This window comes from Bombyx mandarina, chromosome 19 (assembly GCF_030267445.1).
Source record: "Bombyx mandarina strain Sakado chromosome 19, ASM3026744v2".
Lineage (NCBI taxonomy): Eukaryota > Metazoa > Arthropoda > Insecta > Lepidoptera > Bombycidae > Bombyx > Bombyx mandarina.
Window position 1 is genome coordinate 3,932,722 of NC_143225.1, and position 17,517 is coordinate 3,950,238.

The 17,517-nt window shown below is 36.7% G+C and overlaps 2 protein-coding genes across 2 annotated transcripts in view; both read right to left on the bottom strand.

Moving 5' to 3' along the window:
• Positions 1 to 17,517, bottom strand: part of LOC114239479 (PX domain-containing protein kinase-like protein) — a 146,776-nt gene that overhangs the window by 71,356 nt on the left and 57,903 nt on the right. The gene's annotated exons all lie outside the window — the stretch shown is intronic.
• Positions 6,212 to 15,830, bottom strand: LOC114239511 (A disintegrin and metalloproteinase with thrombospondin motifs 17). The gene is made up of 5 exons (XM_028169734.2): positions 15,489 to 15,830; positions 8,282 to 8,726; positions 7,702 to 7,807; positions 6,614 to 6,754; positions 6,212 to 6,319 (listed from the first exon to the last, which is right to left on the bottom strand). The coding sequence occupies exons 1-5, from the start codon at positions 15,615 to 15,617 to the stop codon at positions 6,262 to 6,264; spliced, it is 879 nt and encodes a 292-aa protein (XP_028025535.2). The 5' UTR covers positions 15,618 to 15,830; the 3' UTR covers positions 6,212 to 6,261.

Sequence of the window (17,517 nt, forward strand, 5' to 3'; positions counted from 1 at the left end):
ACAACGTAAATGCCACAACCCAACTTCAGTTCTAAGGTCTCAGTTTTACAGTACGAGAGCTACCCCACACTTCAAACCGAAAGCCATTACTGCTTCAGGGCAGAAATAGGCATGGCGGCGGTACCTACCTGTGCGGTCTCACAAGACGTCCTACCATCAATATACACCTAATCCAATTAACGTTACATCAAAATACAATTTCGCGACACATCACCAGAGGTAGCTTTCATTGCGAAATCTCTCTTAATAAATTACACTTTCACTGTAAAACCGTAAGTGACTTTCAGTTTTGTGTAACAAACCGAATACTAATATGGGTGTTTTCGTCGAGAGATACCGATTGGCGTTACTTGAATTTGTTATTCGTGTGTCGCAGGCAATATTTAGATATAGTTCTTTTGCGTCTTGCCTGATTTGTTGTTCTGGAACGTTCGACGAACGAATTTATTAGTATTTAGAATTCACCTAGACTCTTATACTAGCAACACATTAGTACTAATAGAATTATAAGGGCTTTTTTCCTACCTATTCGCTGGTAGCCTAAGGGGCCATTCTAGCTACGCCCAAACGGCTAGGTGAGCTTACTGGTTCAACCTGAGAGAATTTACTAACACTAGCCCTAGCAAGAGTAGTCATTTGCAGAATATACCACCGGATTGGAATCGCAACCCACTGAGAAGCTCCGACGAGGGTCTCGACTAATTGTCTGTTAAAAAAATCCCTGAAGTAAGATCGACCGACAATACAGTTAAGCTTTTACACAAGTATTCCCAACAAGGCCTGGGTTTCCTCTGAATCTTCTACCGTCCGCATTTTCAGTGTATATTTTTGCAAATAGTTCTTTATGTAGTTTTTTCGTCGATATTCCTGAGACGTCGGCTTAAACTAATTTTGCAGTTTAATCTTTAGGTTCCTTAAAATCATATAATACTGTTAATACTTTCTGGATGACACGAAATATAAGTGTCAAGATTTTTTTTTTTAAATTGGGCGTCTAAGACCTGAATTATTTTTTGTTGTAGCGTCTATTGGCGCCAGTAACCACTAAACACTAGCTCGTGATATAATAATACATATGTATCCCAAATTTTGGGTTACACATATATAAACTTTTTTAATTGATTTTAATTAACATAAAAACTAAACTGAACAAAACCTGCGCTTTGCGCGACTCGACTACCGCAAAATATTTTATGAAGCACGTAGAGACACGCGTGCCTCTTTACATATCATTATATGGATTTAGAGTATTGTTTTGGGTGAAAGTGTTTTTTATTCATTCTTATGTTCATTTACGTTTTTTTTTTGTGTTCCGTACGAAACAACCAAATAAATTCACCGACTCAGATAAAATCAGATTAAGTAGCAGTAATTAAACAAATATTACAATTAAAGAAATTGAAATTGCATTTGAGATATTTCCTACAGCGTCTAACAAATCGTAAATATGATACAAACACTTAAAGCTATTGAGATTATTTCATATATTTTGTAATGCATGAAAACAAATTCAGAATGTACGTGGTACAACTGGAAGGTATTTCTTTTTTAAATTAATAACGTGTGATGTTCGATAATTTCCTAGTCGACTATATTTTATTTCACGAATTGCCGTTACACCGGTTAAACTTTACTTGGAATGTCCATGGCCTAAAAGTTAAGACGCTTAGTATCCGATGCGACTATCCCAAGGATCGAATCTCCCACTTAAGCATCATTGTCATATATTATTAATTTTTTTGTCTTCTTTTTATAAAAAAGAGTACTTAACACCTTCACGATGGTAAAACAATATCGTGTACTAAAAATAATGAACCCACGTAATTATAAATTAGTATTAGTATCGGTTTCAGGATTCACGTGGAATCAGGAGTGATTGTGTGGGCTGCGGCTAATTTTTGGATTGGCGACGACATGGATTTTGAATAGATCCATAAGTATCTAAAGCGAGCATTAGAACGTTTCTTCGGATAAGCGGCGCGGCACAATAGCCCTCTTATTGTAGCCATCGTGAATTAGATCCTCAGATTACGGGACAGATTACGGGACAACGAACAACCGCCTTCGCTCTAGATATGTCCTTTCAGATCCTCTCAGTCCACCTCGAGTCCCGCGGGCTCGCCCGTCCGTCATACTGAAACCAATATAAGCCCTCGTAGTTCCTAGCAGAGAGGTAGACAAAGAAAAAAATACGGTAATCATTTAACACGAGTCGTGCCGTTAGCTCATGGGTGGAATTTTTCAAATCTACCGTTTTAATATCATGAATAGTTAAATTTTAGGAAACAAATCAAAACAATATAACTAATCTTAGTTCGTTTTACGTGAATCAGAACACCACTTAAAGAAAGCTGAATTGTGTACCCAAAATAATCAGCCGATATTAAATCATTAGTAAATAATAATTGTTGGAAATAAAAAAGGGCTTTATATCTAGGCACAGAATTTCTCGTGAGACTTGCGTGCGTGATTGTTGTTTATTGCATTCCTCTTGTTAAATGTAGATTTTATGGATCGGTATGTTAGTATGTATGGTTGCATATTTAGAACTTAAATCACGTGGTATGTTTTTTTGGGTTGTGCATCACGTGTGTGATCACAATGGTGTATCGATAATAATTAAATACCATTTTCGCCTTTATAACTTATCAGCATTATTAAATTATTAATATAATGTATTAAATATGTGAAGAATAATGAAATCTGGCTGAGTCTCCTTTTTTTCCCTACCTATTTGCTGGTAGCCTAAGGACTATTCCAGCTACGTTACTGACTCTATGTAAATAGCAGAAAATACAGCGATAAAAAGTAGGTAATGGAGCCACCGTGGATCATACACTGCAAAATTCAAAAATTATACGACAAATGTAAGCAATGTTTTACATAAAAGCTTTATTAAAAATAAAAATACAGCTTAATCTTGCATTACTATCAATCCGATATCAATCTTGTAATCGAAAAAATCCTTCACTGTGTGCGGTCTCTGTAATTCAAAGCTCCCTCAAAGAATATTGTTAGCTTCTAATGTGGCTTACATATGTGATTGTTACCAAAATAACTAACAATTAAAATCATAAAAAAAAGTGTGTGTGTCCGCTCCGACGCACGACTGGAGTTTACTGGATATAAAAAATTAAACGAAACAATACGAGAAATAGTTCTATATTACGACAACACGATACACAACAGATTATTAACAAATTAACGAGACACAAAACAAACGACTAACAAATATATGAAAATACAATAATGAGAGAAACGCGCGATCAGTACGAGGCTTTGTGGCGGACTGCCGGCGCAGCAGCCCGGCGTCACCTGCGATAACGCGGCCGCGCGTTGGCTCCTGATTGGCGCGCGCACGCATCACGCAATCAGGAGCCAATCAGGCGCATAAAGCATTTCGTGTGACATGCTAGGCGCATAACGCATTTCGTGTGACATGCTAGTACGATTTTGGTCCCCATAATTTTCATACCCCGGGCCTATATATGTAAATCGATTCTAAAGGAGTAAACTCCAAAAATTCTTCGTATAGCCCAAAACAAGATAACAATAATTACTATTTAATGCTGTATTTCTTTTGTTAACCGAAAGCAGATTCCTGTGCTTTAGTTCATTTAATTTGCTATTGTTTAAACTTTAATGGTAGTCCGAATTATTGACGGTTTGTATTATGATGGGAAAATTTGTTAATGATGTGCGCTTTATCTTGGCACCATGTGAAGTTCACTAAGAACAGTTAGTTTATGTTTATTACCAACTTGTAGTGCTGTACCAAACTTTTTTACTTTTTTTTTAATTGCCTAGATGTGTGGAGGAACTCACAGCCCACCTGGTGTTAAGTGGTTACTGGAACCCATAGACATCTACAACGTAAATGCGCCACACACCTTGAGATATAAGTTCTAAGGTCTCAGTTTAATTACAACGGCTGCCCCATCCTTCAAACCAAAACGCATTACTGCTTCACGGCAGAAATAAGCGGGGCGGTGGTACCTACCCGTGCGGACTCACAAGAGGTCCTACCACCAGTAATTACGCAAATTATAATTTTGTGGGTTACTTTTTAATTTTTACTTACTTTGCCTAGTTCTTTTCCAAACGCTCAAAATATGGAAAGCTATAGCATTTGTACTAGGCTGCACTAAAAGTATCCGGAATGGAATATTTCCACTGTTCCTGTCATATTAAAATCTTTTTAATTGAAAACTCCTTGGTTTTAAAAATCGAATACCATTTATATAATTAAAAAAAGATTCTCGGTCTTGTCACGAGGTTTTGTCAAACTTGTTTAGTCGTTGAGAAAATGGAATTGACTCGAGAAAATTCAAGAGCGATGATTTATTATGACTTTCGAAGTGGTTTAACACCAAAACAGTGTATTGACCGGATGATTTCTGCATTTGGTGATGAAGCCCCATCCAAAACCACAATTTATCGCTGGTTTGCTGAATTTCAACGTGGACGTGTCAAGCTCAGTGATGATCCCCGTCAAGGTCGTCCAAAAACTGCAGTCACCCAAGAAAACGTTGATGCTGTGCGTAAGCTGATTGAGGAAGATCGACATGTGACATACCGCGAAATTCAGGCAACTTTAGACATTGGCATGAGTCAAATACAAATAATCTTGCATTAACAATTAGGTGTAAAAAAGTTGTTTTCCCGATGGATACCGCATTCGCTCTGTGAAGAGCAAAAAGCGGCTCGCGTTACTTGGTGCGTCAGAACTCTCGAAAGATTCCACGCAGGATCCTCAAATGCTGTATACAACATTGTATCAGGTGACGAATCCTGAATATACGCGTACGAACCCGAAACAAAAAACCAGTCACGAGTTTGGGTGTTCGAAAATGAGTTAAAGCCAACAAAAATTGTTCGTTCACGGAGTGTTGCAAAAAAAATGGTGGCCACGTTTGTTTCCAAAACATGTTACGACTATTCCTCTTGAGGGACAAAGAACGGTTAATGCAGAATGGTATGCTAGCATTTGTTTGCCACAGGTCGTTTCTGAACTCCGTAAAGAGAACTGCAACCGCCGCATCATCCTCCATCACGAGAATGCGAGTTCTCACACCGCGCACAGAACAAAAGAGTTTTTAGAGTAAGAAAACATAGAACTATTAGACCATCCGCCGTACAGCCCCGACCTAAGCCCTAATGATTTCTATACTTTCCCTAAAATAAAGAATAAATTGCGTGGACAGAGATTTTCATCACCTGAAGAAGCTGTGGACGCTTACAAAACGGCCATTTTGGAGACCCCAACTTCCGAATGGAATGGTTGCTTCAATGATTGGTTCCATCGTATGGAAAAATGTGTCAAATTTCGCGGAGAATACTTCGAAAAGCAATAAATACATTTTTAAATAGTAATGTTGTGTCACTTCGTTAATTCCCGAAATTTTCAGTGCCGCCCTCGTAGTTAGGCAAGCGAAGTTAGTTCGAAAACCTTTGGTTTTAGACACATTTATTTTTACTGAAAGTTCTTGGTAAGTGGAACATTGGACTGCATATATAATTCACGTCATTAATACGTTTCGATTTGAAAAGTGGTAAAATAAGACATGGTGTGTTTATAACTATTGTGTCTATGTTAGCTAAATAAAAATAAACTTTATTTAGGGCCCTTCTTAATATTGCAGCTCGACAGGGAAGGCGAGAGCAATTTTAGACGCCTGGATTTTTATAATAGCAACACACATGTGTTTAGGCTGATCCATGGATTTTATTATTACTCAATTTTATTTATTTATTCCTACCTACTGCTAGCCTCGAAGGGTTATACCATCTTCATCGAGTGTAAACGAGCTCACGGGTCTCGACTTAGGGAATTTTACCCCTCTATCCTACCAAGAGCAGTGCTTCGCTGAATCTACCACCGGATGGGAATCGTAACCCTCTGAGAAGATTTGGCGAGAAACTCAATGGGTTATATCTGTGAGTTAAGTTGCAGTTGACAATGACCAGTGCCTGGAATGCATAAAAGCACCAAGAGTGGATCGGAGGTATCTGAAATTACATGCTTAAGGCGACGACTACTTTTTATCGTTTGGTCGTCTGGATATGTAATTTGCAGCGGCCACGATAAGAGAGAGAAAGTGCCGCGTCGCTTTTTATAAGGAGGCTTCCAACGCTTTATATTAAGATTCATCGATGGGTAGGTAGTAGATAGGTCATCATAAAGATCTATTCAGTAAATGAAAACCACGTATTAAATAAAACATTTAATAAGACAATTTAATTTACTACTTAAAATAAATCCTACACTAAAATATATTTGTTATTTTCTTCCGGCTTCAAACACCACGCTCGCTTGCTCCTGAAAAAAAAGCATTATCAAATAAGTCGAATAAACAAGTGAAATCTGAAATGAAAAATTGAAATCAAATTGAAAATTTTAATTTCACCAACTGCATTTTTCCTTATTAATACTGAAAATATTACTCATTAATACATTACATAGGAGGCCATTATTAGAAAAATATTTTGATTTTTTTATGATTTTTGGTTTACCGGAGGCCCTTTCAGTTCCATCAGGACAGGTGGACGAGCAAAGGCGTATTTTTTTTAAAACTATTATTTATTTTATTTGTGATATTCCTTATGAACTTACGATAGATAATGTTTCAATGCTCGTCTGCTGCACGGAGACCAGCTCTTAGCTTGATTGTGCGATAACGGACTAAACACAGCGCTCATTACGTGCCGCCCGCGACACTCGTTGTTGGGATAGCCGTCGTGAGGAACACCCAAACTGAAAAGTTACTTAAAATATAATACACTTAGAACCTAATTTCATTGTAAATTGTATTTTTTTTTTGATCAGGAGGAAATCGCCGGTCTTCCGTGTCGGAGTCGAACCGACTAAAACCTCCTGTCGCTCAACAAACAGCATCCAAACCTCGCATGAGACAGAACTCATGAAAAGGTAAAGGGGGGAAAGTGGAGCGTTTAGTGCGGAGCACATTTCTCCCATCACCTTCTCCCAATTATAAACTGTATATGGTGTTTGTTACGTTTGACAGACATTAGAACCAACTGAGTTTCTATCCGGATCTTCTCAGTGGATCGCGATTCCAAACTAGCAGAAAATTGGGCGAAGCACTGCTCTGGCTAGAGCAGATGTTAGCAAATTCTTTCAGGCTAGGCCCCGTGGACTCACTTAGACACCCTGTGAAGTCTTAAAATACCTCAAGGCAACTAAGAAATATATAGGTAGAAAAAAGACATTAGAGGCATAAGCTCCAACATCTATGATTTTAAATCTAAAATAATTAGTTGTCAATTCTTTATGACTATTACTGGGATAACATTCATTTTTTTAATATAATTTACCTAAATATTACACAGTCAATGACCAGAAAAATCAAAATAATTACAGACGAATCAGTTCTCTCTAGACTTTTATCACAACCTTAACTGAGATAATTAATTATAATTTTTTTATTGCTTAAGATGGATGGACGAGCTCACAGCCCACCTGGTATTAAGTGATTACTGAAGCCCGTAGACATCTACAACGTTAATGCGCCACATGAGATATAAGCTCTAAGGTCTCAAGTATAGTTACAACGGCTGTCCCACCCTTCAAGCCGAAACGCATTACTGCTTCACGGCAGAAATAGGCGGGGCGGTGGTACCTACCCGTGCGGACTCACAAGAAGTCATACCACCAGTATTACCAGTGTATTAAAGATTAACCTGTGCGCGATTTCGTGTGCCAACATAAACGCTGTATTCTTGTTCCCCCATTCGGTCAAAGTGCAGCTGTTGTTTATACTGCACATGCCCTTCATGTAGCTTCGACCTGAAAGTAATAAGTGAAATGTCTAAACTCTTTATTATGTAAACTACATTTAATGACTAGGGTAGGCAAGAACTTACTTGTGAAATTGACATCTGAATACCTACAATGTAGGTTCTCATAGGTAGATACATGTAGGTATAATTAAATGCTTTGTAAGTCAGATGAACATTTACACAATATACTGGCGGTGAGTCCCCACGGGTAGATACCAGAACCTGACCTATTTATGCCACGAAGTAATAATACGTTTCGGTTTGAAGAGCGGAGCAGCTGATGTCCATGGGCTCCGGTCACCAGCTAATATCGAGTAGACCGTGAGCTCCTTCACTTTTAAAAGTAATATATAGTCATCCTTCAACTTTGATCGGGCCATGGACAAAATTTTGTGGAAGAAGAAACGAAACCGCGCAAGAGAGTATCAACTTCACTCCGGAAACTATCTATACAGGTAATTAGAGGACTACTAAAACTTACTGGTGACTCGCTTAGCGGCATGTCCCATATCATCGAAGTAAAACAAATCCAATCCCGTAAAAAGAATCGAGAACCACCAATTCTCGTGTTTCAACTTCTGTTCCCCTTGCCAGCGACAATAAGTCTTCAAGTATTTCACGACGTCCCCGTCCATTGCGATCTTAGCTATTTTATTTTTCAATATTTTAACGTCTAACAATTGGAAAGAAATGGTTAGATTCAGACTAGAATGTTCGAATATATCTTCGACGTCTCTGAGTACTCTTCGGGCGGCCATTTTGAATTTTTGCGTTCTCATTTTGTTTTTTACCGGAAGCTTCGAAGAGAGATTCTTGTCTAAATGAATCATGATCGGGACTGTGATACCGTTTTTGGGCTTCGTATAGTATTCTATTGAATCCTTAGACCACAATTTTAACGAAGGTGACTCACTAACGTCATTATGCTGAAATATTAATATATATTTTTTACAATGCTTAAAGTCTTAGTTGTTGATAAAAATATAAAACAAAAACTTATTTATTTATTTATTTATTTATGTACACACAGAAAACAAGACACAGTACAGAGTAATAGGAAAATTATGTACAAAGGCACTGCTTATTTCTTTGAGAAATCTCTTCCAGCAGACCTGCGAGAGGATAATGAGAATAATAATAAAAAGTGATAAGTGTGTGTAGAACAAATAACACATAACTAAAATAACAAATACAACATGAGAATTATAGCACATACACATTAAAAGAACAATGTGAGAATTTATTTTATAAGTTACGTATATATTTTATATTAGTAACATGTTTATATATAATATATTTTTAAGACAAAAATTGGAGCACGTTTCAAAAATGTTTGGCTTTTTTTTTTGTTTTTTGTTTTTGTGACCGGTTTGCGCCGGAAGCTTTGCCCATCATCATCTGCTCATAGTCGTCCATTGCTCGACATAGGCCTCTCTCAAGGGCCACCGTAATGACTGGTTCTGCGCTGCCTGTATCCACGGAACCTTCAACAAGGAGTTGGTCCTCCTTGTGAGAGGTCTAGCTACGTTAAGTATCTTTTTTTGGTTACCCATAAATAAAATAAAATTATGCACTGATATTTTTTATTTATTGCTTAGATGGATGGACGAGCTCACAGCCCACCTGGTGTTAAGTGGTTACTGGAGCCCATAGACATCTACAACGTAAATGCGCCACCCACCTCGAGATATAAGTTCTAAGGTCTCAGTACAGTTACAAGTTACAACGGCTACCCCACCCTTCGAACCGAAACGCATTACTGCTTCACGGCGGAAATAGGCTGGGTGGTGGTACCATTTATAACCCATAATTAAAACTTGTAACATTCATGAAATCAATCAAACCTCCGAATGTCGCCCGTGGTAACTACGAAAATTGTTAAGTATTCTTAGACGTCGAAAACAATATATAAAGACTAGCGACCCGCCCTCGCTTCGCTTCGGAAACATTAAAACACACATGAAACCAAAAAAATAAAATAAAAAAAAAGTAAAAAAAAAGTAGCCTATGTTCATCAGGGACAATGTCGGCTTCTAATGGAAAAAGAATTTTTCAAATCGGTCCAGTAGTTTCGGAGTCTATTCGAAACAAACAAACAAACAAATCTTTCCTCTTTATAATATTAGTATAGATATAGATATAGATAATAAAAAAACGCGAATGTAAGCCGTAAAAAATCATTAAATTATTCAATATTCGTAACCCATCTATCACTTAAATTCAAAGTAAAGTAACTAAGTTGATCTATTGCTAAATGTTAGAGATCCGCTTCCAAAAGCAAAAATCAATACGTTGATGGCGCCATGTTATTAATCTTCCCGCGGTTGCCAACATCATGAATACTTTAGGAACGCACAGAAAACATACAAAAAGAAAATCATTCTTATTATTATATATTTAGATGTCATTAAGATTTTATTTACGTTATTAAATCGCTTTGCATTTATAGTGGTTTCTGATGTAATCGAATTCGAAGTCATTATGATCGTTAAATATGTTCCTATTTTGGTTCTTAATTCCTTGTCGCCTATGTATTTCTGGTACACGTCACATTTTTTTTTCTTTAATTCAGTGATCGAGTGAATAACCTAGTGTCTGACCTAGCTCAGGACCATATATTATACACTTAGTATTTGCTCAGGACCATAATGGAACTTTTAGCTATCATTTTCAGTAGCCTAGGCAAGCAGACCAGCTTATTATAGTTAATTAGTTGCTACCGTGCCGAATCCACGATACCCCTGACCGTCATGACGTAAAGGTATTCTTCTTCTCAGTCGTTTGCACTCTTGGCAGAGTGGTCGTGGTCATAATTTCGGGCGATGCTGCGCTAAAAGTATAACCTTCAAATAATGGCCCTAAGTATATGAAATACCCTTTAACGTCTTTGGTCTTCAGCGATTATGTGAAAAAGAAAAAAACATAGATAATAAAATCAAACAGTTCTAATTTTAAATACTTTTATGTATACAATATAGATTATTGGAGTTTACTCCTTTAGAATCGATTTACATATATAGGCCCGGGGTATGAAAATTATGGGGACCAAAATCGTACTAGCATGTCACACGAAATGCGTTATGCGCATTTCGTGTGACATGCTAGTACATGCGCCGGCAGTCCGCCACAAAGCCTCGTACTGATCGCGCGTTTCTCTCATTATTGTATTTTCATATATTTGTTAGTCGTTTGTTTTGTGTCTCGTTAATTTGTTAATAATCTGTAGTGTATCGTGTTGTCGTAATATAGAACTATTTCTCGTATTGTTTCGTTTAATTTTTTATATCCAGTAAACTCCAGTCGTGCGTCGGAGCGGACACACACACTTTTTTCGAACAGTTTCTTTTTTTTAAATCGTACCTACTTACACCGCCCGATGTTATCTGGGTTCAGCTAAAACGCGTCATAATACAAATATCATTAGGTTTCGCCTAAATAAATGTTTAAAAATATTCTAGTATCACACTTCCGTTTTCGACATGACCGTATTTTTTTAATTCAGATTATAATTTAGGTTCATTTCGATACAAAAACAGAAACCACTGAATTTAAGTGAGGACTCGAGTCAGATTTACTCTCGCGGGAATGTAGACAGACCATTTTATATTGAATAATCTCCTTTATTTTGTAGTATTATTAACAATCAGCCGTATTTTTTCACACTTTGGTATTCGTCACGTACATCTATAGATAATCATAAACAAAAGGTGGTTTTCATTTTTTACTATATAGATATGTAAAACATTAAAATGGCAAACCAAAAGCGTGTCTAATGTGTACCTTGACCTACCATTGAATTTTGTCATAGTATGACCATATCGAAGAATTCCATTACATCATGTTTAATGTGAATTGATTTACGTGGAATTGAGAGAACAATATAAATTATACATTGTCACGGCTGTTACAAGACCATTGGCTGTGCGCATGAAGAATTTCTACTCTATTCAAGAGATGTAAGAACTATTTTCAATGTATCGATGTATTATCATTTATGACACTATGTATTTACGCCTATGACATAATGTACAAAGATATTTATCATAAATCGTGGTTCGATCAAATCTCGAAGTTTTTACCTATAATGAAAACGAAATAACCAATTCACAATTCAATTTACCTAATAAAAAGTTTCGGAAGACTATAAAGGCAGCTTCTAAATCCATGATCAAATTAACTGGACATGACACAAAGGGTAGACGGTACATGACCGCACGGGAGGTCGCCAATACGGTGGATCGACCAAATTAAAACTGCAGGGGGGATTCCCTAAATGTAGTCCAGTAGGATGGCTTCAAGCAGGCAGAGATGGCGGGACATCGTGAGAAGCGTCAATTCGATCACGGCTTAACGGTAGGCAGCGGCTTGCCTCTGCCCCATTGGCATTGCTGAAGTCCATGGGTGACGGTAACCACTCACCATCAGGTGGGCCGTACGCTCGTCTGCCTACTAGAGCAATAAAACAAAATTCCAACCCCTCTGTTACTGGCGTGATTGAGAAAAAGGCGAAGAGAAAAAATGTCCTATCCATTTATTTCTCTACATCTACAAGTTCGATTGAGTTTAGCTGAACCCTTAGCTTGTCTCTTTATAAATTCAATTCGATACCCAGACTCGGTAGATTCAGTCACCAGTGGTTAGGGTATAGAGCCTAAGCGCTTCAGCACCATCATTCTGTCTATTTAATGCCGTGAAGTAATCATATTTGAACAGAATAACCGTTATTCGGATGCAATAAAGCATTCGTTCTCAGGTCTTTAAGGATCAAGTAAATGGTAGAAGAGCCTATTCCGAGGCCGGATGGTACGTGGCAAAAATTATCTTTGGTGACGCTTTAAGTGGATAGCAGCGTCGCCCAGTCGTAGATATGGGCCCTACTCCGGTTTTTATTTCCTACCTATTCTAGTAACCTCGAGGAGTTATTCTAGATTCACCGAGCTAGTAGGTGAGCTCCCGGGCTCAAACCGGAGTGCTGCTAACACTAGCCCTAGCAAGAGCAGTGCTTCGCAGAATCTACCACCGGATCGGAAACACGACCCACTGAGAAGATCCGGCGAGAACGAGTAGTAGACATATGAAGATAATTCTTCAGATCAGTCGCCATATAAAATATGCTATTAAGCACATAATATACTAGCAGTCTGTAGAGCTACATGTTAAAGGCGTCAAAGCTGTTGGTTGAAAATAAGATCGGGTCTACTCCCTACTCGGCACTACTACTACTACTACTACTCTAATATATTAATATCTCATAGCGATTCACTCTACGTTCCAAAGTAATGTCCAATTTGATTCAAAATAAATCAACATTGCAAAAGATTCATGCTTTAAAATATATTTTTCCACAAAATCTACACAGCGCATCCAGAACATTACATTATAATTACAAAATGTTCTTTAATTGTACAACATTTCTAGTAACAATTATTAAAATTCAGTTTTGAATTTAACTAACGTAAGATAGGGCATAGATTGATTCTCAGCTAGAAGTAAGTGAATTTCTAAATTTAACATAAGAGACAGTTTGCGCCACCAATGCTGCGTTTGGAGTGGACATGCTTTGCTTAAGACGAATAAAGATGAAATAAAGGAACCAAGAAATGAACTATTTCGTTTTACGTTTGCTTAAACACAATACCGAATCATTTTCATTACTGTGGGTACAAAAAACAGAATCGATTCATATAGATAGAAATAGGGCTACGTGCTTAAACGGACTTTAAGATTTTCGAAAACGAATCTTCTTTATTAATTTCTCGCGTAAGATGCAAAGGCTGAACTGAAATCCGAGAGTAAAAATGTGTAAATCCTTATTATTCAAAGTTGAAAACTTGATTCCCATTTCAAGCAAAAATTCATGAGACAGGTTTGTTTTCTCTGTCTGTATATATATTTATTTGTTGAAATAAAAAAACGTTATGTATATCAGTTTGGTCCCGTTGTACAAGGAATCCTAGTTTGAGTCCAAATGATTAAGATCTAGTACCTACCTATATAAAATAATACATTCATTTACAATACTATTTTTCATAATAATTCGCACGCCCACGTACCTACTGAATTACATCAACTTTATTACTAAGAAATTTTACGAAACCATTTGATAATAATTACGCTTTGGCAATACGATCTGATCTGAATGTTGTAAGTTTTGTACATACATTGAATAAAAAAAGTGTAATATTCAGAAAATTGCGAGTCACAACCTCTTAACCTACTTCAATGTTATCGCAAAAACGTCGCGTGACGCTCACACATGCCGCAAAGGGTTAGTTTTCTCATTATATTTCCGTATCGAGTGATCTATTTCTACAATTCTCTTTAGATATATATTTTTTTAAATTCTGATGCTGACAAAATATTGGACATGATGTAATAATTTTCATAAACTTAAAAAAAAAAATAGACGATTTCATTAGATATTTATTACGGTCTTACCACCGGCGAACGTCTAATGCATTTTTTTTCCCTACCTATTCGCTGGTAGCCTAAGAGGCTATTCCAGCTGCGCCCGGACGACTAGTTGAGCTCACGGGCTCCACCTGAGAGAATTTGCTAAGACTAGCCCTAGCAAGAGCAGTGCTTCGCAGAATCTACCACCGGATCGGAATCGCGACCCACTGAGAACATCCGACGAGAACTCAGTGGGCTGTGTCTATGTGTTAGGTCGCTCGTCGAACTCTTCGTTGTAATCGACCAGTTCGACGAGAACGGTAATCAGCGCTTGAGAGGCCTAAAAGCACCGAGAAGGAATCCGGGGGATCCGACAAGACATGTTTCGGGCGACGCGACGGCGGCTGCGTTGCCCCGTCGCGTTCAAATAAGTCTACTGCTACTCATTCAAAAGACCGTGTCCTAAACATAAAGCTGTTTCGGTTTTACGCAACAATACGTTTGCTGACGTATGCTTACTGTTTCTAGCCTGTCAAAATCCGTTTAAATGCATGATAAAGGTCAACAAAAAAATTTAATTCCAAACATAACGATATTGATCATTCGCCCGTTTTATTCGAATCACAGCGAAGCTCCTACTTTAAAAACTAGACATTAGTGGAAATGCAAGGAAATCTCAAGCTCAATTAAGTTTTTGAAATGTTAAATTTAAACGCATAAGTCGATAATTCGATTTGAGCAATTTTATACACAAAAATTGCGTAAAATAATAGTCATAGTAACAGGCTTATGTTAATATTAATAAAACTACTTTATCGGTTTAATTTAGTTTTTTTTTATTGTAATTATATTATTTCCGACATTTCGGATACTTTACAGATTTCCTTATAACGGGCCTCGGATCATTTATTTGGTTTAGTGATTAAATTTACCAAAAAAAATGTCAGCTTCACAAATGAATTTTATTTTAAAACAATATTTAAATACATTATCTACTTAAAATCGATAGGCAATAAGCGATAGACAAATTGTACAATTCAATAGATACCGCGAACTGTGAACCTAGCTCTTATAATTTATTAAAAGTTATTTTTCTGTGAGGTTAAAACATCTTACATGTAATAAATCACGATAAAAAAATGTATATATTAAGATACAAATAAACGGACATTTTCAACGGAAATTCCCAATGACAATAATAATAATTAAAAGTCTCTAAAGTTTATAAGTTTCTGAAATCGAAAAACGAAATTAAGTATAAAGAAGAAAAACAATAAAAACAAATATGTACTCACATTACGGCAGATACATATATTTAAAATGAACACAAAAATAATTAACACTAAACTCGTATTCATATTGGAGAGATCAGTTTCCGCACAACGTCCGTGCTTGACTAAAACTAGATCTAAAGCTAAACTCATGATGAACTGCGTACGTTATATACTAATTTAACAATTAAATTTAGCACACAAATTCTCATAAAAAAAATATTACTCTTTTTCTTGACTCTTGAGGTCTCTTAGCGACAGTTTTGTAGTTCCACCTCGCTATGGTATAGAGGGTTTTCAATCAATTTCAACCTGAGTTACATACAGCACGCAAAACAATTTTTGATTTTATTTGATTTGATTTCAAAAATATACAGACAGACTTTATGCATATTTTAACAAATTTATCTTAATGATTCGATAGAAAATGAGTGAACAACTTTTTAAGCAAATGAAAAGTGGATAAGTAAACACAGTAAAATTAGTTTCATTGATAGGACTAATACAAAATGAAAGCTTAGTATTAGTCGTAACTCAATCCTGAAATTCGTAGGAGGGAGGCGCCTACACACATCCCACACTTTCATGAGAAATCACCATATGCTTTATAGGGCTTAATCGACATTTTATTATTTCGTCACAATAACATAAAACTTTTGTTGCCTCAATCAGCAGACTGCAGACAGGCCCAGCTAATTGTAAGTCACCGTTGTAAGTCACTGATGCTCATGAACATCGCCAATACCATGAGCACAGGTGATGACGACCACTAATTTATTGTTACCCAATCTATCTGAAAAGAGCTGTATTTATGATTGAATTCTGAAGATTTCAGTATATAAAAAAAATCTAAATAAAATATCTACATAATTTGTACATAAGTTACAATATTTTATGTCGATATGTTGAAATGCCCATACAACTTGTGTTCCTATATTATTAGCCAACATAACAAAAAGACCACGTTCTCAATTCTAGTGGATCTTTTTATGCGTGTTACCTCAAAACCTTTTTATTTGTAAGTGGTTCCATCTCATGCGGACCCATCTAAAATTTATCAAGTCCTGACCAGTAGTAGTTTGTGAGTTGTCCTCAATAATACATATACATAAATTTGACTTCGGTTATTATCGTTTTATTGTGATGAAGTCGGTTTTCATTTTTGTTAAAATTTTGTATTAATTGTAATCGAAGTTGAGCCGTTCCGTGTAAAACATAAAAGTATAATGACCCACAGTCTGTTTTGGTGATAACATTTTCGTTCGAATATTTTATAATTAAATACATTGTTCAGTTCTCTATACAATGTGACAAGGAAAAAGCGATATTCTTTTCCGCTTTGTCAGTGTCAAATGTAATGTTATATAAAAATTCTTATTTTATTTTTATTGCTTAGATGGCTGACTGGACGGGCTCACAGCCCACCTGGTTATAGTGGTGTGGTCCATAGACATCTACAACGTAAAAGTAACGTACCGCACTCCACCTTGTGACATGAGTTCTAAGGTCACAGCTTTTACCATTAGTTTACCATAGTTTTTACGGTGCCATTTTTTCTAATGAAATACGTGCTTAGAAATGTTCTCGATTGACTTCCACGGTGAAGGAATAACATGTAATAAGTCTTGCCATAAATACCGAGACAAAGGAAAAAAATAATCTATTGCAAATAACATTTATTACTTTTACAGTGTGTTAGTTTAATACATAAATATAAAACAATTTAAAGTATAAAAAGCTTATTCGAAGTGGTCTCCATTGGCTGCAATACAGTCCTTTAAACGTTAAGGCCAGTTATCAATAGAAGCACGCACTCTTTCCATGGGAAAATTTTTCACTGCCAATCGTACGGATTGTTTTAGGGACTCCACATTATCATGGCGTTTAGAGCAAGCCGTACTCTCCAAAACTGACCATAAATCATAATTCAGCGGATTAAGATCGGGACTAGACGACGGCCAGTCTTCAGCTCTGATGAAGTCCGAAACGTTCGTTTCCAACCAAGACTGCGTAGACCGAGCTTTATGACCCGGTGCCGAGTCTTGCTGGAAGG

Excerpts from the sequence above, each read along its gene's own strand:
- LOC114239511 (XM_028169734.2), bottom strand. The coding sequence starts at position 15,617 with ATGAGTTTAGCTTTAGATCTAGTTTTAGTCAAGCACGGACGTTGTGCG. Across the intron at positions 8,727-15,488 it reads ATATATGTATCTGCCGTAAT|CATAATGACGTTAGTGAGTC; the intron begins GTGAGTACATAT and ends TTAATATTTCAG. Across the intron at positions 6,755-7,701 it reads GCACACGAAATCGCGCACAG|TTTGGGTGTTCCTCACGACG; the intron begins GTTAATCTTTAA and ends GTAACTTTTCAG.